At 35.6% G+C, this 23,852-nt stretch overlaps 1 protein-coding gene across 1 annotated transcript in view; it reads right to left on the bottom strand.

The window, feature by feature from the left end:
- Positions 1-23,852, bottom strand: part of LOC100153543 (multiple epidermal growth factor-like domains protein 6) — a 580,873-nt gene that overhangs the window by 187,421 nt on the left and 369,600 nt on the right. The window contains exon 7 of the mRNA XM_021069816.1: positions 20,510-20,632. Coding sequence (XP_020925475.1) covers positions 20,510-20,632 — 123 coding nt within the window. The remainder of the gene's footprint in view (positions 1-20,509; positions 20,633-23,852) is intronic.

Raw genomic sequence — 23,852 nt, 5'->3', positions numbered from 1 at the left:
AATTGGAGCTGTAGCTGCTGGCCTAGACCACAGCCTACAGCAATGCCAGATCTGAGTCATGTCTGCAACCCACACCACGGCTCACAGCAACTCTAGATCCTTTAACCCACTGAGCAGGGCCAGGGATGGAACCTGTATCCTCATGGATGCTAGTCAGATTCATTTTCACTCAACCACGACAGGAACTCCTATAATTCCAAATCTTAATACTCCATCCAAAATGGCTTTATGGATCAACTGACCTATTAGGAACTCAATATGTTGCCAAAATTAATGCCAAAAGTATACAAAAACTGTGTCTAATGTCTAAGTTGTACCATAAAGAATGAATATTATCTAAAGTTCCACTAATATGCGTAGCAGAGAAGGATAACTAGTAGCAGGTATATAAAGTCCCTTTCTGTATTTTTGTTGTTAAATCCACTATGAGTCCTAGTTAACTAATAACAATGGCTTGGATTTCCTTTCATTGCAGTTAATAATTTTTAAAAAATCCTTACATGTTTTGAATTTAATAGTGTATATTTTATCAATTGATGGGATTTGAATATTTTTATTGGACGTAAAATACAGTAAAGTTTAAGGAAACTGAAGAGTGCCATTTTGAAAATGTTTTATTACAAGGTTAAAAAAAAATGTAAACAGTACAGAGGAGAAACCATTGAGAATAAAACATCTTTTCAGCTGCCCTCTTCTATCCTCCCAAGACCCTGAAGCCAAATTCTTAATAACTGGCTATAAATTCAACCAGATATTTTCTATACCAAGTCTAACACACACACACTTACATACACAAGGACAAATATAGTGCAGAGAACTTTTCATGGCAACAAAGATAACTATCTTGTTCTTTTTGATGATTATCTCATGTTCTAATCTGCTAACATCTTTTATCAAGGCAAGAAAGTCTAGGTGACTAAATACTTTTGTAAACAGGTATGAGGCTCAAAGGATATTATTCCCAGATAGAGAGGTCAATAAAAAAGACAATTATATATAAAAGACAAGTGCATGTGTTGAATTTGCTCATTGTGGGTCCTTTCTCTGAACATTAGATTGATAACAACTCCGGCTTTTTGTTTTTTAAAGTATAGCTAACTGAGTGAACATTGTGGAAGCATGGTGTCTGTCATTTCTCACGCATTTATGTTTCAACAAGCTAAGGGGTCTTTTTCTTTTAATCAACCATCTCTTCTTCTGCAAAATCCCTTAGAAACATTGGCATTTTCAACAGACCACATATTTGAGGAACTGAATACAAGTGTGTATTTTGAAAATAAGAACAAAATTCAATTTTGTTTGTTAAGTTACTCTAAATAGCAATTTAACTGGATTTTTTAATAATTGAGCTTCCTGTCCCATCGGCTAGGCTTTTAATATTAAACAATCCCACTAACATTTTGCAGATAATCATGCCTAAAGTAGTGCTTCAAATTGGGCTGTTAATGAGAGTGCTGGCAGATTTGAGCTTCTTGCAAAATCTATTATGGATTGTTTTAAAACTTTATTAAGGGTGTATCAGATGGGTCCATAAAATACAGGGATGTTTCAATATAGAATGTAACTTTTATTAGTCCTCTCATGATGAACGACATCAGTTTGATTCTAGACGGCAATCAAAAATATATAGCCTGTTCTAGGAAACTCCATTTCCCAGATCTTGAGGTTTGTGATTAGTAGGTAAAAAATTTATATGACACAGCAGGCAAGGTAATGGACAAAGTAAAATCTGCCTTAACAAATATTTCCATTGAACGTCAAATCTCTGCAGCCTGGCAGATATAGTATTCCTCCTAACATTTTTTTGTAAACATATTCAAAAATCACATACACTCTTGTCATGCTTAGGATTAAGGATGACATACTGACAAAGAGTTAACAGCTAAGCTTCTCAAAAATACTAGAAAATTTTTGAATTTTATGTTATCTTTAAGGCATCTGGAAAAATGAAAGTTAATGCCATTATTACAATTTAGAATAGGTTCAATCCAAATAATTATTTATTTATTTATTTTTGCTTTTGCTTTTTGCTTTTTAAGGCCACACCCGCAGCATATGGAAGTTCCCAGGCCAGGGGTCAAATTGGAGCTAGAGCTGCCGGCCTATGCCAAAGCTATGGAGATGCAACCACAGCTCACGGCAATGCTGGATCCTTAACCCACTGAGCAACACCAGGGATTAAACCCGCATCCTCATGGATACTAGTTGGTCTGTTACCACTGAGCCACAACTGGAACTCCCCAAACAATTTTAAAACTTACTCTTCTTTTACAAAATAATTACACTATTCTATATATTATGACAAAGATTCTAAACGTTTAGGTTTATGTAGAGGACGTACCTCTCTGATTTTCATAACACATTCTCCTCCATCCTATACTAGCCTGTATTCCTTTTTAAAAAAAATATTGTTATTTTGAATAGGACATCATAGCTGCTTTAAGTCTATTTTTAAGAAATGCATTAACATAAACAGAGAAACTCACACAGCAGAAATTAATCATGTTTTTTTCAGGAGTCTCCTGAAAAATATCTTCAAGTTGACTAATTTTTCTATTAAATTCTAATATAAAATTTGCACTGTGTTGTGTCTCAAAAAAAGTTCCTTAATATTGAAGAAGAGGAGTTTCCACTGTGCCTCAGTGGTTAACAAATCCGACTAGAAACCATGAGGTTGTGGGTTTGATCCCTGGCCTCGCTCAGTGGGTTAAGGATCCGGCATTGCCGTGAGCTGTGGTGTAGGTTGCAGACGTGGCTCAGATCCCGTGTTGCTGTGGCTCTGGCATAGGCTGGTGGCTACAGTTGCAATTTGACCCCTAGCCTGGGAACCTCCATATGCCACAGGTGCGGCCCTAAAAAGACAAAAAAAAAAAAAAAAAAAAAAAAAATGAAGAAGAGCAAAGCTTTGTTAACAGATTACTTATTCCCATCCCTTCCTATTACTTTAATCTATTTCTACCTACTTATCCCTTTATCTTACAGTCAATGAACTTCTACTACATCCCAGACTCTGGGCGAGGAAGCAGTCAGGACTACTAGATCTGGAATTAAAATAAGATTCTTAATTTCAAGGCACTTATGATCTGATGAGAGAGATAGACAATTTATCAATTTCACAAACAATTACAGTATACCATGTGAAGTTTGCCCAAAGGGCTAAGGAATCTCCAGAAACAAAGAGATGAAATGTTTACTAGAGTCTTGGAAAAAACAGAGACAAAGAAAATTCAGAAACAGATGGAGGGCTGAATGTATTCCCTCCATCCCTGCCGCTCCTCCTACCTTCAAACTGCTGTAAGTCTCTTTCCAATGATTCTCTCTCTTCTGATTTTAGTGATAAGATTATATAATTATTAGGGAGCATATAGTACAGTTTGCTACTGCTTGACCACAGTTTTTTAAAATGGGACTTTGGGGAATATGATACTTCCTGATAGTCAAAATTATAATTGGGTTATTAACAACTTCAGAAAAAGGAGAAACTACATTTCTATCTACCCTTACCTTTAAGGCCTATCCGAGTATCTTGTGTTTCTTTTTGTGATAGGATGTATTCTGAAGATTATTCTTCTGATTAAGTCTTATCTTTGTCTAGGCTCTAGGTTTAATGGGATTTAGGAAAATACCAGTGTACCAGCAATCATTTCATAGTATCAAAGCCTTTACATTTGCAAATATCTTTACAATTTGCATATCCTTTCCACTGACACATTTTCATTTGATTCTTAAAAAAAAAAAAAAAAATCCATGAGTTTATTAGGTAGATATTATCCCCACTTTAGAGTTGAGAAAACCAATATTCTGTATGCTGAAATAGACATTGTACCTTTTTTCTACCTCATGAAGATGTCTTTCATTCACTTGTCCATTTTAATTATAGGACTGATTATTAATACAGAAACAGGGTCTGAAAACCCTAGCCAATATTTAAAAATATACAGTAGGAAGTAATATCCCTCACACTTGAGAAAAATGTTAGAAATACTTAATTTTTCTTTAGTTGTACATACATATAGTTTGTACACATGCTAGCATTTGGCCCATACTTTTAAATATTCAATGATTAAAATAACACAATTAAAATCATGTGACTTCTTATTTCTGATTTTTGTATTTATGTCTTTTTTGGGCAGGGGGCGCACTCACGGCTTATGGCGGTTCCCAGGCTAGGGGTCAAATCGCAGATGCAGCTGCTGGCCTATGCCACAGCCACAACAACACCAGATCTGAGCCAAGTCTGTGACCTAAACCACACCTCAAGGTAACGCCAGATCCTTAACCTACTGAGCGAGGCCAGGGATCGAAACCATATCCTCATGGATACTAGCTGGGTTCATTAACCACTGAGCCACAACAGGAACTCCTCTTATTTCTGATCTTAATTTAAAAATTATTGAGCAGCAGCATATTCTTTGTCTGAATGAAGGCTGAAATATCTAATCTCAGATGGCAGCTCGTGTGTGTGTTTTTTGGGGTGCCTTGAGATTACCAAATATAATAATAGCAATGTGTAAGACATCAAGTGTAGTAATAATGACTAACAGAACAAGGAGAACATAATTTCCTATCAATGAGGAATGAGAAAGTCCCTATGTGAATATGAAATTTTCGAAATGTAGTGACAGCTGAAGAATTCATACAACACTGTCAAAATAACATTTCTTCCACAAAAATTTGAATATCATTCTACCAAATCTAGTTAAGAATAGCAAGTTATCTTAAGATAAACCACAACCCAGAATCCCAATTAATGTGGGGACATTTGATTACGATAAGGTAAAATGAAGTAAATGATAATCTTGACAGCTGGTCATCAAAACTGGCAAAGAGAGAAGAGTGATAGCATTGTAGAGGGGCCTTTTGCAGTAAAGAAACAATTTACTATAACCTTTCCATCTCTACCCTCCCACCAGGGAGTTATACTCAACCAGGGCCAAGATGTCATCTGGCAAATACCAGCTAGAGGCCTCTTGAGACTTCTTTCAGATTGACCCTGCTAGGATGAATTTCCCTCAATCCAAGAATAGGTCTTGTCTCTCCATTCTCTTTTCTTAGGCCAGGTAAATATGTAAAATCAGAAAATAACACAATAATTTACACTACAGTTTAGGCAGCATGATCATAATTAGCCAAACCAAAATCAGAGGTGTTGGTCAAGCATGGAAACAGCATTAGTCAACTTTTTTTTTTTTTTTTTTTTTTGAAATAAAAAACAACCCCAAGCCTCAGGGGTGTATAACTATCAACACCTTTTCTTCCCTTCGTAGTCTACAGGTTGCCTGTGGCTCCACTCAGTTCTGGACCTCATTCTGGGACTAAGATGAAAGAGTAGCCTCTGTCCAGGACTTGCTTTCTTCACAGCAGAGGGCAAAGAAGCAAGAGGCCATGCTGAACTACACAGTCACATTTAAAATCCTGCTCAGATCTGGTGTTGTCTCACTTCCACTCAAAACCTATTGGCCCAAGAAAGTCACATGACCAAGTTGGCAATGGATAGGAGAAGTAACTGTCTTCAGGGGAGTATCCAAGTCTATGCATCAAAGGACATGTATTTATAATCACTGTATGAGCATAGCTGGGAATTATGCTGATTGCCGGTTTATTACTTCCCAGCTCCAAATGTACTTTTTGCCTTCTCTGTGAAAATGGATCTGGGCCCTTCAAACAATTTTCCTTTCTCAGTAGACATGATGTTAAACATCTCCAGTAGAGGGCACTGGAGAGACATTGTGGAGGAAGGGGTTTGCCCTCTCGGCTGCGGCTCACTGTCTAGTTACCTAATGTAACTTCTCCAGTGCCTGGCTCTCTAAGCACAGAGGTCTTCACCAGCGTCTGGCTCTTGCAGGATGCTGGCTTTCCTACTACCTAGCTTTGTAATGCAAGCTCTTTGTCCAGTGTCATGCTCCTTTCTGCAACACAGGTGGCTTCTCTAGCACTAGGATGCAGTTTTTCTGTGCACAGCTCCACCAGTGGAGGCAGCTTTTTCAGCTCCTGGCTCCTGCAGTGACAGGGGGTCATCAGTACCCAGCAACAGGTAGCTTCACCTCACACACACTTTGGGCAATGTTGTAGTGAAGAAACTCCTCTTCATGAACAGTTTTCTCCAACACCCTACAGTGCAGATTTCCAGCAGGTTCCAGAGGTCACATTTCCAGCAAGTTCTGCAGGAATGACATCACAGTGGTCTCTCTGGTCTCCAGTGAGCCAGAACCATATCCTCTCCAACCAGTATCTGGATCTTAGTCCTGGAGAATCTCTTCCTCAGCTGTTCCAGGTTTTAGACCTGGGGTTGTAGTTATAATACTGTACCCTCTAAAGTTCTCCATTATTTCTTACTGGCCAATTCCTCTTATTCCAATCTCCTGATATGGTTAATAATTCTTTGTATTAAATTCCCATGTTTTAATGGGAATTTGTTGTCTGTCTCTCTTAATTGGACCCAGGCTAATACAGAAATCACATTATAATCTATCATAGAAATCTACTAAATGGAATTACATGAAAATTCTTGTTCATTGGGATAAACTAGCCTAACCACTGGCAAACAAGACTGAAATTCTCAAAGTCTGTTGGTTTAAGGCTCTATTTCTCCCCAGTGTGCTTGGATGGGCTATCCTCTTTCTACATTTTTGTGTCTAACCACCCTTGATTGACAAACTCTTTTTCAAGCTCTGTGAGTAACTTAAAGTTGTGGCTGGCCTTTCCATTTTCTTTGAGAACAGAGTTAATTGTAAAATTTTTGTGTAAAATCAATTAGTATAAAAATAATTGTGTAATTCTTAAGTTTGGCCTCACTAGAACCCTTACGTATGCCAATACTATGCACATGTTATAAATTACCCATAAAAAGCAACTTTTTAAAAGTTACCATACCCTTTGAAGATACAACTGCTACTTTTCCTTACTCATGTATTTATTAACCTATTAAAAACTAATAATTGAATTATTTGAGCATATTTCAAGTATACCCAGAAAACACAGGATACATTTTTTTTTATTAATTCTTGTGTTAAAATAAGAATCACATATCACTTTATGGTTTAAATTTTCCCGACAATCAGCACAGAAAATGTAAACCATTTGATCGGATAAAAAGGAACTAGACTTTATAATATAATTTATAGAAATGTTTATTGACTTAGGCTGCATCTATTTCTTGCAATTTACAAGTGAGCAATTACAAATTAATTGATGAAATACATAGTGTTTTCTTTTCCTTCTTTCTTCTTTTTTTTTAGGGCACACACACACTATATGGAAGTTCCCAGGTTAGGGGTCCAATCAGAGCTGTAGCTTCCAGCCAACGCCATAGCCATAGCAATGTAAGATCCCCATCTGCGACCTACACCACAGCTATGGGCAACACCAGATCCTTAACCCACTGAGCCAGGGATCAAACCTGCATCCTCATGGGTGATAGATTTATTTCTGCTGAGCCATGACAGGAACTCCAATAGTGTTTTATTTTCTTATCTAATATTTCTTCTAGACTGATTACTGATGTAAATAATTGATAATAATAAGCCAAACTGAATATATTGAATATGAGGTAGGTGTCTAACACTATGCTAGAGCTGTGGGAATCCAAGAGGACTTTTTCTTTTCTTTTTTTTTTTTTTTTTTTTTGAGAGCTAGAGAGCTATAGAAACAAGAACTTACATGGAAAACAAGGTTATCTTAAAGCTATTCCTAAAAGGCAGGTAGAATCCATGACTTCTATTATATCTGCTAAAACTTAATTGCTGCTTATGGTTTCCTCTTTCCATTCTCTAATTTACTCTTTACCATCCATCTAAGTAAGATGATTTCATATCGTACTAGATAGCTTAGGTTCTCTGTGTGGTCCCAGGACTAATGGTGAAAAGCTGTAGGGTTCAGGAAAGAAGACTTTAGACTGTCCCTCCACCTCTAAAATCCCTTTCTGGCCTCTTTCACAGAATTCCAGCCTTTGGATTACATTGAAAGTTTTAGGTTTATACTTTCTGAATTATGGAATTTATAACCTGGATGAATCTTTGAGATTTCCCAATCCAAATGTCTCCTTTTACAGATGAAGAAATTGAGGCCCAGAGAAGGGAAGGGGTATGTTCTGAGTTTAGAGTAGGTAGATATGAAAGATAACTGAAGTGGTTTCCTGTTGTCCATGATATTGATATTCAGAGACTCATGTGGGCAACAAGGGCAAATCTTTACAGATACTGGAAAGCACCACTTGAGACTTAAGTAGCTATAGCTGAAGAAAAAATGCCGGTCAGAGGGCTATCTGCATGTGGTGTGTCACAATGACAATGTGTGGCTCTTAGAGATCCACTTTTCTCCCTAATTTAAGAACTACTACCCATGCTTGTCATACTCCTCCTGATATGAATGAGTATATAATTAACACACTGAGATTCTGCCTGTGTTTTTGTGTTTTAAGCAAAAGTTTTTTCTTTATTTTTTCAACTTAAGCTAACATTCTTTTTGTTTGTTTGCTAGCTTGTTTGTGTATATAAAGAGTCTTTTAAAAAATATTGTTGCTCACTTTTTGCAAACCATCTGGCAATTCCATTTCCAATGACAAAGGAAAACAGTAAATACAGTACTGAGAACAAAAGTGAAGGCAGGTCATCTCTTCAAAGAGAGAACTTATTTACGGCCAGATTTGAGCAGTGTTAAATAGTGTGCCCCAACAACATAATTAATAATAACATTTAAGGGAAATTTTCATCTTTAATCCTACTTCTCATTAATTTGAAATTTACTTAGGATTTAATGAAGAAAAATAAGAATCAGCATTTAAAAAGCCTAGGTTCATAATGAAGATGATAAGCAGACTGTGCCAGATGGCAACATCAAAACCCATGGCAGGTTACACACAGAAATCAAGCACTGATTTTCAAAGGAGGAATAGAAAGGCTGGGTTTTTCTTATAACGGTAGAAAATTTTATATAGATATTCCAATATATCTGGTTTAAATGTGGTATCACTGTTCAATATGTTTTCTATCATATTACATGTGGCATTTCTGCTATCCAAAACTTATTACATATTATTTTTCATCTTATTTACAGAGACTTTGCTATTTCATCTCTCCCTTTGGTCTAGTAGATCATTGGAACTTACTGGTTCTTATCTCCTTTTGCATTTATGAACGTCAATAGCTGGGCTGTATCAATGGTCTCCCTACTATTTCCATGACTTCCGCCTATACCATGGCCAGCACAACTTTCAGAAATCACAGTTTCATCCTATTAAAAGTATGGAATTTACAACCAGCCTTTACTCAAATATGTCCCATTGAAAATCATAACCCTTCCCATGTACCTATAGAATTTATCTCTTGGGTTTAAGTTATCCACTGTTTAGCCCAAGCAAATCATTTCATGAGTACACTGAATAATGTTCTTTGCCTCATCCAATAGCTCTTCTACATCCAGAACATGAAATTAAATGATTTCTCAAAATGCATTCTATGAACTACTGGAAAGAGTAGAATGCAAAATACATGTTGCATTCTCTCAACATGTTTGGGAAACCTGAGTTAAACAAAGTTGGATGATTCCTCTCTTGCCTGTTTTTCCTTAACAGAGTTTTGGTATGTAGTGTTCCTCAAAATTATTTGACCAAGGACTTCTTTTTGTTTGATGTATATCTACCCATATGCATACCCATATAAATATATATATTTCTAAATCTTATTTATTTCAATTAAAACTCCAGGAAAATTAAATGCAGTGTTACCATATAACACAGCAATCCCATTCCTAAGTATACACCCAAGAGAAATGAAAGTATGTACACATGAAAACTTGTACATGAATGTTAATAGCATTATTATTCATAATAGCCCAAAGGTAGAGATAATTCAAATGTCCATCGATTGACAAATGGATTTAAAATGTGGTATATCTATAAAATGGAATATTATTCAGCCCTTATAAAGGAGATTTGACACAAATTATAATATGGATGAACTTTAAATTAAAAATGTTATGCTAAAGGCTATTCACAATAGCCAAGACATGGAAACAACCTAAATGTCCATTGAAAGATGATTGGGTTAGGAAGATGTGGTATAGATACACAATGGAAAACTACTCGGCCATATAAAATGAAATAATGCCATTTGCAACAACATGGATGGAACTAGAGATTCTCCTACTGAGTGAAGTAAGTCAGAAAGAGAAAGACAAATACCATATGATATCACTTATATCTGGAATCTAATATATGGCACAATTGAACCTTTCCACAAAAAAGAAAATCATGGACTTGGAGAATAGACTTGTAGTTGCCAAGGGGGAGGGAGTGGGATGGATGGGATGCTTGGGGTTAGTAGATACAGACTATTTCCTTTGGAATGGATTAGCAATGAGATCCTGCTGTGTAGCACTGGGAACTATGTCTGGTCACTTATGATGGCGCATAATAATGTGAGAAAAAAGAATGTATACATGTATGTGTAACTGGTTTACCATGCTGTACAGTAGAAAATTGACAGAACACTGTAAAGAAGTTATAATGGTAAAAAATAAAAATCATTATATAAAAAAATTGTTATGCTAAAGGAAAGAAGCCAGTCACAAAAAGCCACATATTGTATGATTCTATTCATAGAAAAGTCTGGAACAGAGAAGTCTATAGAGACAAAGAGCAGATTTATGGTTGCTTAGATCTAGAATGGCGTAGGGGAAGATAGGGAGATGACACTAAAGGGTAGAGGGGTTTTTTTTGAAGTAATAAAAATGTCTTAAAATCAACTGTGGTAATGAATATATTAAAAACCATTGAATAGTACATTTCCCAAGGATTGCTTGGAGGATATGTGAATTACATCTCAATTAAGCTGTTTTTTAAGACAAGTTTTTTATATCGCATATGAAAAATGCTACATAAATGTAAGATATCATTATCATCTTTATCATTTTATATAAAAGACATATCATTATTAGTAGTAATAAACAAAAAAGAAAAGTTTTTTAAATGTTGAGAATAGCAAATATCATACTATTTTGTAATGCCTGACTATGGCCATATTTTAATTAGCAAGTGATTAGCAATTACCCAACAAATGAACTAAAAAAATAAAAGGCTAACAAAAAAGCCTTTCTACTCAAGGTGATCTGTGGCCCTGGGAGCTCATTAGAAATGCAGATTCTCAGGCTGATTCCACACCTGCTAAAACAGAATCTGCACTTTCATAAGATCTAAGGTGATTTATACACATATTGAAGTTTGAAAAATATTGAACTATAGTACTTTCTAATTGTTAGAGCACTAAGCTGTTACATAGCTATTTTGCTTTCTTGTGCCTTAGGGCTTTCAATAGGGATTAAATCAGTTCACTTTCAATAAGGACAGCATCTAATGAATTACAATTAGCCTAATTTTCTCAGCTGTGATTTTAATATGTTTCCAGTGCTCAGTCAAGCCTCCAAAATGTGATGATTATTTAAAATATACAAAATTGTATAAAAATAAATAGATAAGTTGTTCAGGTCTTTTAGTCCCTTGAATTTTACAGACATGCCATGTTTTATAATCACTGATTTAAATGCAAAAGCCTGCAGTTACCTTGTTCAAAGATAGGTAACAAATTATTTTAAACCAGCTTATTTTCTCATCAGTGAAAAGCAATTTATAACCACCTTTTTTTTTTGCTTAGTATTGTCACCAGTTTTGATGAATTAGCAAGGGTCATTTTGGTTATGCTCAAAAAATATTAAATATACATGAAGCAGAGAAAAGACTTTTTTTTTTTCAGAACTCCACTGGTTTGTGCTATTGCTGGGAATGCTGTATGTCTATAAGCTTGTCAGAACCAGAGAAATTTATAACTGAGAAATATGTACTTAAAGCATAAAAAGTACATATAAAATGCATTCTTTTCAATGATGATAGTTGTTTCTCCTCCTTGCTGCCTCTAACCTTTCATACCCATGCAGACAGGGAAGCCTGAGATGTTTTTATTCTGATGCTCTCTCCAGCCTGACCCAGAAATAGGGGTCAACAGGACCCAGTGACAAACTCAGACCAACCAGGGCACAACCTATCACAGATGTACGCTTGGGAAGTGAAGGTCTCCTATGAAGAACAGTGCCACCCAGCACTGTCAGGTCATCTATTACTGGAGAGTTGTCAAAGGGTTTTAGAGAATCCAGCTGTCTTTCTCAGTCTGCAAGACAGACTGCTAGTGACAATTCAGTTAATCAATTACTCTCAATATTTTGATAAACAATCAGAGGGGCATATGCTTTTACACAATGCCAGAAACCCACCAATACACTGTGGTAAAAAGAGAACAACACCACTTAGAATAATTCTTAGATACGATTCCTTAAAATATATCTTTCCTACTACCTATGTGGAACAGTAAGATATATGAACATTTATGTTTGTAACAGCATGAAGCACTCTATATATTTGTAGTATTTACTATTCTTGGGAATATACTCTTACCAATGGGATACCTGTATAGAAGATATAAAGTAAAAATACAAATAAATATGCTTCCTCTCATATGCTTGGTTTTACTGGCAATGCATTTGGAATATATCCAAGTGTAGCCACAATAAATAAATGAAATGCGTGATGTCTTTTTATATCGATATTAGTGGTATTCAAGGAAGCGCAGACTTGGTCTGAGAAAAAATGAATAGGAATAAATAATAAAAAGTGAAACCATTTGAACTCATGAACTAAAGTACACAGTGTTTTTTGGAAATGAGTAGTTTCAATTCTTCCTATGAGATCCTATACTGAGGATCCTATACTGAGGAAGTTCTGGTCTTCAGAAGGTCACTAGAAATACAGACATATGAAAACCAACAGCAAAAAAAGAAGTCCATTTTAACTGGCTTATTTCCTGACTAAGCATTACACACATACACACATGCACGCACACACAGACACAATCAGAGTTCTCCTAAGAAACTGATGAAGAATTTCTTATAGCAAGAATATTTAAAAATCAGTTATACATTACTGTTTTTATGATAGGAACAAAAAATAATATGGATGTTTGCAAAGGTAGGAACTAACTCTCCACATCTCAGAAGTCTAAAAAGATCACTCTTTAAAATACAGGATCATTCTACTGTATAGCTGTGTCCAATCTTTTGGGAAGGAACATGATAGTGGTGATATGAAAAAAGGTATATATATATATACATACACACACACACAGAACTGGGTCATTTTGCTGTACAGCAGAAATCGGCACAACATTGTAAATCAACTATACTTTAATAAAAAAACCTCAGAAAATAATCAAATAAAATACAGGATTGTACTGATCCTTTAGTGTGTGTGATTCTGTAATCTAAATAAAAATATTTAGAAGGAAAACACATATATGATGAATTCAGAAAGGGTGCCTCAGTTGGGGAGTTTCTCTCGGAAAAAGCAAAAAAATGTAAATATAAAATCTTTCAAAAAGATCAGCTCATTTTTCAGAGGACTAAATAGAGAAACTCAAAATAATTGCGAATTAAACAAAATGGTTTTATTCTTAAAAATAATAAATGTATGTTGTGCTTTCTGATACATGGTAAAATTTAAGGATCATGAGCCAAACTTTAGAAGAAAGATCCCTTGATACCTGTCATTCCCAGATACTCCCATATAGCTAGTTGCCCTGACTGGCTGTTATGTTTCATCGTTTTTGCAAGTCGCAGGGGCTCCTGAGGCAGTAGGTTTGCCTGTAGGATTTTTGTCCTGGTATATTACCAACAAGAGGCCCCTGTGAGCAATGTCTTTGTTTGTCTTGTTTGGTGACCCCTTTTTTTCTACCACCTATAGGAGCTATGCCATAAATCTGTATGTCTCTAATGAAATTTGTGAAATGAACCAGCTCATCTTGGAACATCTATATCCATAATGGTTTCTTCCCACTCACCTCACTTCCGAATACACTTTTGACTGTAGTAAGTATTAGCTAAAAACTGAGGTATCAAAACAATTACTCTGAATTACTAGGGGGAAAATTATGGGCTTTAGTTAAAAGATTAACTTCAAAGCGAATTTCCACTTTCATAGCAGAGTTTTGGATTTGAATTATATGTGTTTTCTCTCTAGATGAAAAGACACAGATACTTAAGCATATAGTCAGAGTTTCTACAAAGAATGATCATGGTCTGGCAGTGGCAGCTTTGCTGTTCAAATCTCAGATGCCTTCCAGTGTCAAACAAGAAAGAAGAGTGACAGCAGGGCAGGTAGTATGAAGCAGCACTCCAATAAGATTTTTTTTAAGGAAATTAAAGAAATGGAAGGAGAATTGTTCGGTCCCAGGACTGAATGATTAGTGTCTGTCCCTGTTCTTTGCAGGCCATTTTTGATTCAACCGTGGGTTATCTCTTTCTCTGGTTAATTCCCATAGCACCTTGCTTGTGCCTTCCATATATTTACCCCTGCTATCTTATACTATAGCCGTTTGTGTATCCATCTTATCTTCTTTATTGAACTGGAAGCTCCTTGGAGAGAGAAAGATAACCTTACACATTTTTATCTTCAGCAACATATAGCATAGGAGGAAATTAAAAAATGAGGGAAGCAGGAAAATTTCTTGAGCATGTATTATGCATTAGGCAAATGCAAGGTGTTATTATGTAAAAGGATACGATAACGACTGTGTTCCCTGCCTGACTTTTGAATTCATCAAGATCTAATCCAAAATAGGCAGATGTAGACAAAATATCAGCTTTATTTTTGTTAAGGTTGAAATTGGAGAAAAGGATTTAAGGGTTTTCTAAAAATGTATGCAGAATTAGATAAATGCTCCCACCTGGTCATAGGTATAGCTGGAAAACCTCAATCTACCCCTGGTGGGGGTGGGGGGAATGGGTCCTGATCTATTTAAACATGCATCAGAACAGGGCAGACCAGCATGGGCATTTCCTGCAGGCATTTGCTGATCCTAAAGAGGAGATAGGAAGGTGGACTCAGTTTCTTTCCCCAAACAAATAATTTCTTTCTCCAAACTCCCCAAGTGAGATAATTAACTCCTCTCCTGGGAAGAAAGGAATAAGTGAGGGGACAGGGAGATGTCAGGGATGGACAATATCCCTCTTAATGTGGTCACAAAGTAGGGGAAAGGAGATTTCCCACCACCAAATTTTTTTCATACAGTATCTCATTTACTCTCTCAATCTCTATCAGGTTAAATATTGCTATTCTGGTTTTACAGATGAAGGGACAGCCCACAGATATTAAGTAACTTGCTTTAAGCCTTACAGTTAGTGAATGTCAGAGTCAATATTCAAACCTAAAGTGTGTGCTCTTTGTTCAATATGGTCCACAGTGTAGGAGCCAGGTACATAATTTGGTGGATGGATGGATGCATGGATGGATAAAAGGAAAGAGATATTTGTATACATTTATGTGTCAAATATGATAAACCCAAAAATTTTAAGTGGTTCTAACTTGTAAAGATAAAGAATTTCATATTATAAATGTGTCTTGATAAATTCAAAAAAGATACTGTCGTGGCTCAGTGGTTAATGAATCTGACCAGGAGCCATGAGGTTGCAGGTTCGATCCCTGGCCTCACTCAGTGGGTTAAAGGTCTGGTGTTGCTGTGAGCTGTGGTGTAGGTCGCAGATGCAGCTCAGATCTGGCATTTTTGTGGCTCTGGTGTAGGCCGGCAGCTATAGCTCCAATTAGACCCCTAGCCTGGAAACCTCCATATGCTGCAGGTGCGGCCCTAGAAAAGACAAAAAGACAAAAAATTTTTTAAAAAGATAGGTTTTTTTTTTTTTTTTTTTGAACATAAGGATAGACTGTATAGGAATTTTCTTAAATTGTTCTTCATTTATATATCATCCCATTAGACTGTCAGCTCCTGGAGGCCAGGAAACTATTACTACTATTTTATGCTCTCCCCTAATTACTAGCAGAATTTCAAGATGCCCTTCGTAGATGACTATTAAGAGAAAAAGTATAGGGAAGTAAATAAACCCTTGACAATGACTTATTCAAGTGAATTTTATGAACTCAAAACCAAATATGTGTGTAGATAGATAGATGGATGGACAGATAGATAGATGGGAAGACAGATAGATAATATTTTTTCTTCAAATACTGACAGCCTCTAGTAATTGGCACAATATTTTAACCAAGTTGAGAAGGGCACATAACTGTGCTACAAGTGTGGAAAGAATTTGCATGAAGGAGGATTCTGATTAGTTATGTCTTTCTGAGCTAAGAAGAAACTAAAATCAAAAAGGTTTAAACATCAGCAGGAGGAATATAGATGACACATAAGAAAGGCTTTCCTGGTAGCAAGGGTTATTAAGACTGTGAAAGGAGCTGCAGAACCTCTTCCCTTGGAGAACCCTAATACAAGGATAAACAACAAGCTGGTTTAGATACAGTGGTTTGGAGGAAAGAAGCTGATCTGGGTGAGCTCTCAAAGCATATAGTATAATCACTTGTACTTGCATTTAAAATGTCAGACAATAATTTCCTATCTACATACTTAAACGCTATGATGGAAGAAAATATATTTTGTACTACTCGAGTAGGCTCAGACTACCCAACACAGTGCTGAACATTTACTAGTTACTCAATAATATTTATTGACCAGATTGATCAATCCAGTGGAAGAATGGGAATTGAGAAAAGGAGAACCTGATTTTATTCCTAGCTCTATAGATAAATTGTCTGGGAATTGGAGGAAAGCAATCTATTGCTTCAGGTCTCAATTTCCCTCCTCTGTGGATCATGGCCTCCACAAGTTGTAGGCCTCTGGGCTCCTGCAGCACTGTGACTCCATGGTTCTGATTGACCTGCTCTGAACCCAGGTCATGCTGCCTCTCAATCTAATCAAGAGGAAATAAGAAAGCTTGGTTTCAAGGGTCACTTTGTCTACTAATTAGCATTTTGAGTTTGTTTAAATCATTTAATTTCCTTGGGATTCCATCTATAGAGACCCTTTTCTTAGTTAAAATTTCTATAATTCTACATAAAGTCTTGATGAATTACACAGTTTATTCACATTATCATTTCTAATGTGTTCCAGGAAAAAATTGACTAAAATATTTTCAAATTACTTTAAAATAGTTTAACCACTGATTCATTAAACAATATACCTTTATGTTGATTTATTTCTTCCAAATGGAAGATTCTATCCTAAATGTCCAATCAATGTTCATTATCTTTATCAGTTCACTTACTAAAATGTACAATAATGTTAATTACCACTTCATTTAGAAAAACTCCTTGACTCTATGGTACTACCATGCTCAAACAGTCACACTATGGTACCACACCAATAATATAATTTAAACTAGCTGCATGGAAACACTTCAGAAAGTTCAAACTAAACTGAGACTTTGATTTGCCCTTTAGAAATAAAAAATATAATTTGCCCTTTCAAATGTAATAGATCTGTTATCAGCAAAAGTTTACACAGACCTACTGATAACCAAATAGTTTAACTAGTTAGACTTTAAATGACAAACCCAGCATGACTAAATGAATAAAAGGTAGACTGACAACTATAAAACAAGCATACAACAAAAAAGAACTTATAGCTTTGGGAAAATGAGACTTCTAAAAGTTTAAATTGTTGATATTTGAAAATCAATAAGACTGAGTAATGCAGTAAAAAGAGAAAAGAAAATAGAGTATTTGGAAGCAGCATACAAGATAGAATGAGAAGGTCCAAGACATGTACAATCAGTCTCCAGTGATACACAGTTATTTCTCCCTTTACTTTATACATTACAATAATCTACCTACAGAGTAAGTTAGAAACCATAGTTTAGGTTCAGTTCTATATTTGAGAGAAGGGGATACTCATGTAACTGAGTTAACAGAAACCTTCACTACAAGTTTATGGCTTTTTAGAGAAAAGGTTAAAGAATAAGATTAGCTTATAAGGCCATTTACAAATGTTTCAGTTCCATGGAAGGGTAAAACTCTAGTTGTATTTCAATGCTATAATAAATGTCTACTAAAATTTTGACTTGTATTTTAAAAAGCAATCCAAATAAGTTAAATCCAATTTATATTAATGCAAAGAAAAAATCTTTTCAAATGACTGTTTAATTCTATGTCTGCAGCATTCAACAAAATGGTCTTTGAAACCAACTGACCTTTACTGTTAGCATCCAGTAAATAAATGTCATTAGTACCCTCACATGAAATGAAATGCTCATTTTCAATGGCTTTAGAATGCATTAATTTCAAAATGACTTCTATTATTTTTATTTAATTATGTGTATAAACAAATCTGAAATCATCGAATGTTCAACAATCAAGCAAGATGAATCTCAGGCATCACTATGTCTACCAAATGGTCACTTAAAAAAATGAAAAAGAAAAGATGCTAAGATATGAGACTTGAGAGAGGTATTCTTTACTGGTGAGTTGCTCCACCCAATAACACCAACCCTAGTTCTACATCTCAGTAAGTAGGAAGTCAATGTTAATTCAGTCTCAAATCCCGATTCTCACACATACTAATGTTAGTTCTATTCAGACAGCACGAGTGGACATCAGTTAAATGAAAGCATGGAAATCACTTCTCTAAATATTTGATGTTTATAGGAAGAGTGACTAATTGCAATTAAAATACGAGATAACTGCATGTAAATGAATTAATAGGTGTAAGGTTTAACATGCCTTATCAGCCTAATAGTTGTTACAAAAATAATAACAATAATTGTCGAAACTAACACTGCCTAATTGCTGTGCTGGGCACTTCAAATGTAGTATAATAATGATCATGTTAATAATAATAATAATCAGCCTAAAAGAAACACAGTTCATAGCCTGTCAGGCAAGGGAGAGGTTGTGAAAATAGTGTTGTCATCAGGTAGACCATGCTATCTTTAGTGGCCAAAATGAAATGAAAGTTTCCTAGCTTTCATTTGGACACCATGAGTGCTTAACTCCTCTGGTTCTCTGATATTGAACCAATACTGAAAACACCATTGCCAAGCAATCTCATCAGAAATAAAGATGACCTCACTAGAATATAAAAGAGTGTGGGTGAATTTAGGGCTTGCTTTTATACATTTATACTCTTCTAGGCAAAGGACCCTGCCTGGAGTGAAGTCTTTCTCAGAAAGTCCTGGGTGCAGTCACCCTTGAACATCTGATTGTCTATTTGGAGCCCTTCCTGTTGCTGCCTTCCAGAGCCTTTCCAGAAGGGAATGAGCTACATTGCTTTCTGAGAATCTGAGAAATTCTCCAACTTACTCACACCTGCAACTTGTCTTGTGTAGGCAAGTCCAAATCAAACCCACAGTTCCAGGTCTAGACACCTTCAGTTGGATGTCTTTGGTTTGTTTTGTTGTCTCCCACCAACTTATTCACATATGTCCCATAAGGAATAGACATTGTCAGGGGAAGAAAAAATGACTTTGATTTTGTAAGATGAATAGGAAAACATAGAGTAAATGCATTTCTATCTGATCTTATATTTAAAAAGCCTGAATACATAAAATGCTCAAGCATTTTAATAGTATGAATAGATAGGTCAAAGAGTCAGAAAGGACAGTTATAAGACATGGTACAGAGGATCATTTTAGTTTGGTATCTCCCTTTTTAGAGAAGAAGGGAAAGTAGTCACTGGTCCTAATTATATTCCCAATTTAGGAAACAACTGAGGTCATAAATGAGAGTACAATTTAGAGTTATCATTTTAATACCTACTACATGCTACCCACTACCTTAAGTATTTAAATGAATTATCTTATTTAATTCCCACAGCAACTTTTGTGGTTTTAGGAACTACCATTATCCTAAATTTTACAGATGAGGAAAGAGTCTTAGCAAGATTAAATAACATGCCCAAGGTTACATAAATTTTAAGTGACAGAGCTGAGACTCAAATCCAGGTCTCTTTGAATCCAGTGCACTTAACCTCATTCTATAATGCTTTAAAACACTCTTCTGTAAAGTTTTGGCTTATGTTTCAATCTTTGCCTCTAATCAGTGAGCTCCTCCAGGGCAGAATTTATTTCTCATTAATTTTTTATCCCCATAGCATGGAATAATGCCTGATACAGAGCAGTTACTCGATGATTGTCAGATGAACATAATGATGAATTAATAAATAAAAGAAAGAAGAAATTAATTTCAAAAGGAGACTGAAAATGGAAGTTGTGGGGAGGGGGACTAATTCTACACCAAGACTATGATTCCTGTGGTTAGTTTTGTGTCCCTCCATCTCCATTGTAACAATATATAAGTATTTTATAATAAGCACCATTTTCACTTTAGAATTAAACGAAATGCTTTCACAAATGTGTACTTTACCCAGGGATTTAAATGAACGATTGAAATTCCATAATCAGAACATGACACAACCAAACCAGCGTATAATCACATGTTTCTTATAATAAGCTACTTGAAGTGTTCTTAAGGTTACAATTTTATAATCTAGACATGAGAGGAAGATCTGTGCTCTTGACAACATTCAGCACAGGCATTTCAACTGGCTCTGGATTAAAGACAACCCCCTCTTTTGCATTGGATGTTCTCTTTCCTTATCAGGAAACAGACAGTCCTAACTGTTACCTTCACATCCTCTGCCATCTTTCTCCAGCTTCTGGCCAGCTTGACACTTGCAGTAATAGCTGCCAATTGTATTACAACATTGGTTCTGACAGCCTCCATTGTCAGTGGTACATTCATTTATATCTGCAAATGAATATTTAAACAGAATTAGCTCCCTATAACTAGACACACATAAAGTCTTCAGTGGCTCTCCTAAGTGTACCATTACAGAGTGACATCATTCTTTGACCTTGGGTGAAATGAGATAAAACTATATTATCTCATTTTAATTAGAGCTAACACACTCTTGTCTTTTTTTTTTTTTCCTTTTTCTTATTTTTTTGGCTGTGCCTATAGCATGTGGAAATGCCCAGGCCAGAGATTGAACCCGAGCCACAGCACTGAAAATGTCAGACCCCTAACCTGCTGAGCAAACAGGGAACTCTGATTGATTGATTGATTGATTGATTGATTTATCAATCACTCTAGTCTTGATGTAAAGAAAAAGACAGGTCATAATCTTTAGTATTTGAAATATTTTTGAACAGTGTACTAAGAAGTTGTCTAATCTTATGGAATTTGGAGGCTTATGATACAGATCCAGAAATTTTGCATCCAAGTCATCATTTAAGGATGCAATTGAGAAGAAAATGAGGAACTAGCAATCAGAATACCAAGTCACCTATTTATCCACTAAAAATATTCTTACTGGCTTCACAGATAAATAATTATTGAGCACCCACCACAGTGTATTTGGCATTGTGCTAGATAGTATGGGAAAGGTAAAAGGGTAGTTCCATGGTTCCCAAAATCCAGCTGAGGTTGAGGACCAAAGAGAAGTGTGATGTGCTTGTGTCTGCATGCTGCATATGTCCACAGGCCACTTCTTAACCTGTGGCCAGAAAGTATCTTTACAGATAGGGCTCAGTTTTATGCACACCCCCATTCAGCTTCCACTGTTAAGACATTACAACCCATCTGTAGGTGTGATGGTGATTGGCTTGTTCTATTCAAAGTAACCACTTCTACTACGTGTTGACTAGCTGACAATAGTATTTGTTTCGCGAGTGAGTGTGGCTAGAAGAGAGAGAGGGTGGAGAGGGCAGAGAGGAAGTGGGGAGGGACAGGTAAGGATAGGAGAGTAAAAGAGAGAGAGACAGAGGGAAAGGGGGAGAATGAGTTAGGACCAGACAAAGAAACTAACAAAGCAGAAGCACCAACAAAGAGGAACTGAGTCTCCATAATGATGGAACCATGAGGGCAGAGAACCGATGCTGAAGGAACCAGGAAGTATCAAGCAGAGTGAGGTGTGGTGTGTACCTCACCTCAAATAGACAGAACTGATCTTGTCTGAGGCCTGGCTTTGCAGCTGTTGAGACGGCTTTTTTTGTTTTTAGATAACTTTTCACTGAAATATCTCATATATATAGAAAAATATACGTCTTAGGGATACAGTTTGATGACTTTTCTGAAATAAAATATAGTAATACAACCCCAAGAAACAGACCACTGCTAGGACCCAAGTCCTGCCTAACTGAAAGTAAAAGCTATTCTGATCTTTAACACTACAGGTTAGTTTTGTCTTTTTGAAATATATATATATATGTATATATACATACATATATATATATATAAAATACTATGCATATTTTTGTGTATCTGTCTTTTATCCAGCATTCTGTTTAGGAGATTATGAGATGATACATGTAGTTTGTTCATTCTTATTCCTGTATATCATTTAAATCTATTAATATACCACCTTTTTTTTTTTATTTGGTTGCACCAGTGGCATGCAGAAGTTCCCAGGCCAGGAATTGAACCCATACCACAGCAGTGATCTGAGCCACAGAGGTGACAGTGCTGGATCCTTAACATATTGAGTCACCAGGGAACTCCACTATTCCACTCTTATATTTATGCATTTCACAGCTGATGGAAATTTGCCTATTTTTTTATTTTTGGTTATTCTAAAGAGTGTTGCTCTGAATATTCTTATGCATGCCTTCAATGAACTGAAATATAGCTTCTGTTGGGTAATATATCTAGGACTGGAATTGCTGGGTCAAAAGATATGAAATGCTCGGCTTTAGTAGTGACAGCCAAATAGTCTTCTGAAGAGGTTATTCTAATTTACACTTCCACCAGTGGTGTATTAGAGACCAGATGCTATTCATCCCTGCCTGCCAATGTTTGGGATATTCTGTTTTGTTTTTCATTTTAGCTCTTCTGGGGAGTGTATAATAGTATCACATTGTGATTTTAATTTGCATTTTCCTTATGATTAATTAGGTTAAGCACCTTTTTTTGTGTTATTGGCCATTTGAATATCATCTTGATGAAGTGCTTGTTCAAATATTTTGTCCATTTGTCTAATTCTTAAAATACTGGTTCCTTCACTAGTGGGTCAAGTAGAATTTTAAATAGAAATGGTGGCAGTGATTATCCCTGTCTTTCTTCTGAATTCAAAAGGATAGATTTTTAATATTCCACTAGAGGTATGATGTGTATTGTAGAGTTTTTAAAAATAATTTTATCAGATTAAGAGAGTTCCTTTCTACTTCTAGTTTCTTAGATATTTGTACTATAAATAATGTGTTATCCACTGCTTTTTCTGAATCTATAAGGATAATTACTTTTTTTTTGTTAATTCTGTTAATGTGATAAATACCACTGATTGATTTTTTTGGCATCCCTGATAATAACCTAGTAATGAGAAACTACCATTATTTATATATTCCTGGATTCAGTTAGCTACTATTTTGTTTAGGATTCTTATCACTTACTCATGAGAGATGTTTTCCACCACTTTTTCTTTCTTGTAATATTCTTGTTAGCCTTTGTCATCCAGGTCATACTGGAGGCACAGAACAAATGAGGAAGTTTTTCCTCTTTTTCTACTATCTGAAATAATCTGTTTGAGATTGTCTTCCTTACTTAAATGTTCAAAAGAAGTCACTTATGATGCCACTTGGCCTAGAAATGTGTGTGTGCATGTGTGTGTGTGTAGACTTTTAACTACAAATTCCATTTCTTCAGTAGACATAAGAATATTTACACTTTTATTTAATCATATTGTATAAATTATGTATTTTGAAGAATTTGTCCATTTCATATAACTTTTCAAATATCTTCCTGTTAGGTTGTTCACAGTGTCCTCATACTGCCTTTTTAATGTCTGTTCAATTTGTATCAAGGTCTCCTTTCCTATTCCTGAAGTAAATAATGTGTGTTTTTTCTTTATTCCTTGACCAGATTTGGTACCTATATATCTATGTATCTATCTTCATCTTCTCTAAAAACAGATTTTTGGCTCTATTGATTTCACTGCTCTAAGTTCTTGAGACAGAAATTTAGATAATTAATT

The sequence above is a fragment of the Sus scrofa genome, chromosome 13, assembly GCF_000003025.6.
Source record: "Sus scrofa isolate TJ Tabasco breed Duroc chromosome 13, Sscrofa11.1, whole genome shotgun sequence".
In the NCBI taxonomy this organism is placed as follows: domain Eukaryota; kingdom Metazoa; phylum Chordata; class Mammalia; order Artiodactyla; family Suidae; genus Sus; species Sus scrofa.
Note: the sequence above shows the minus strand (reverse complement) of the source record. Positions and strands in the feature narration are given on the sequence as shown.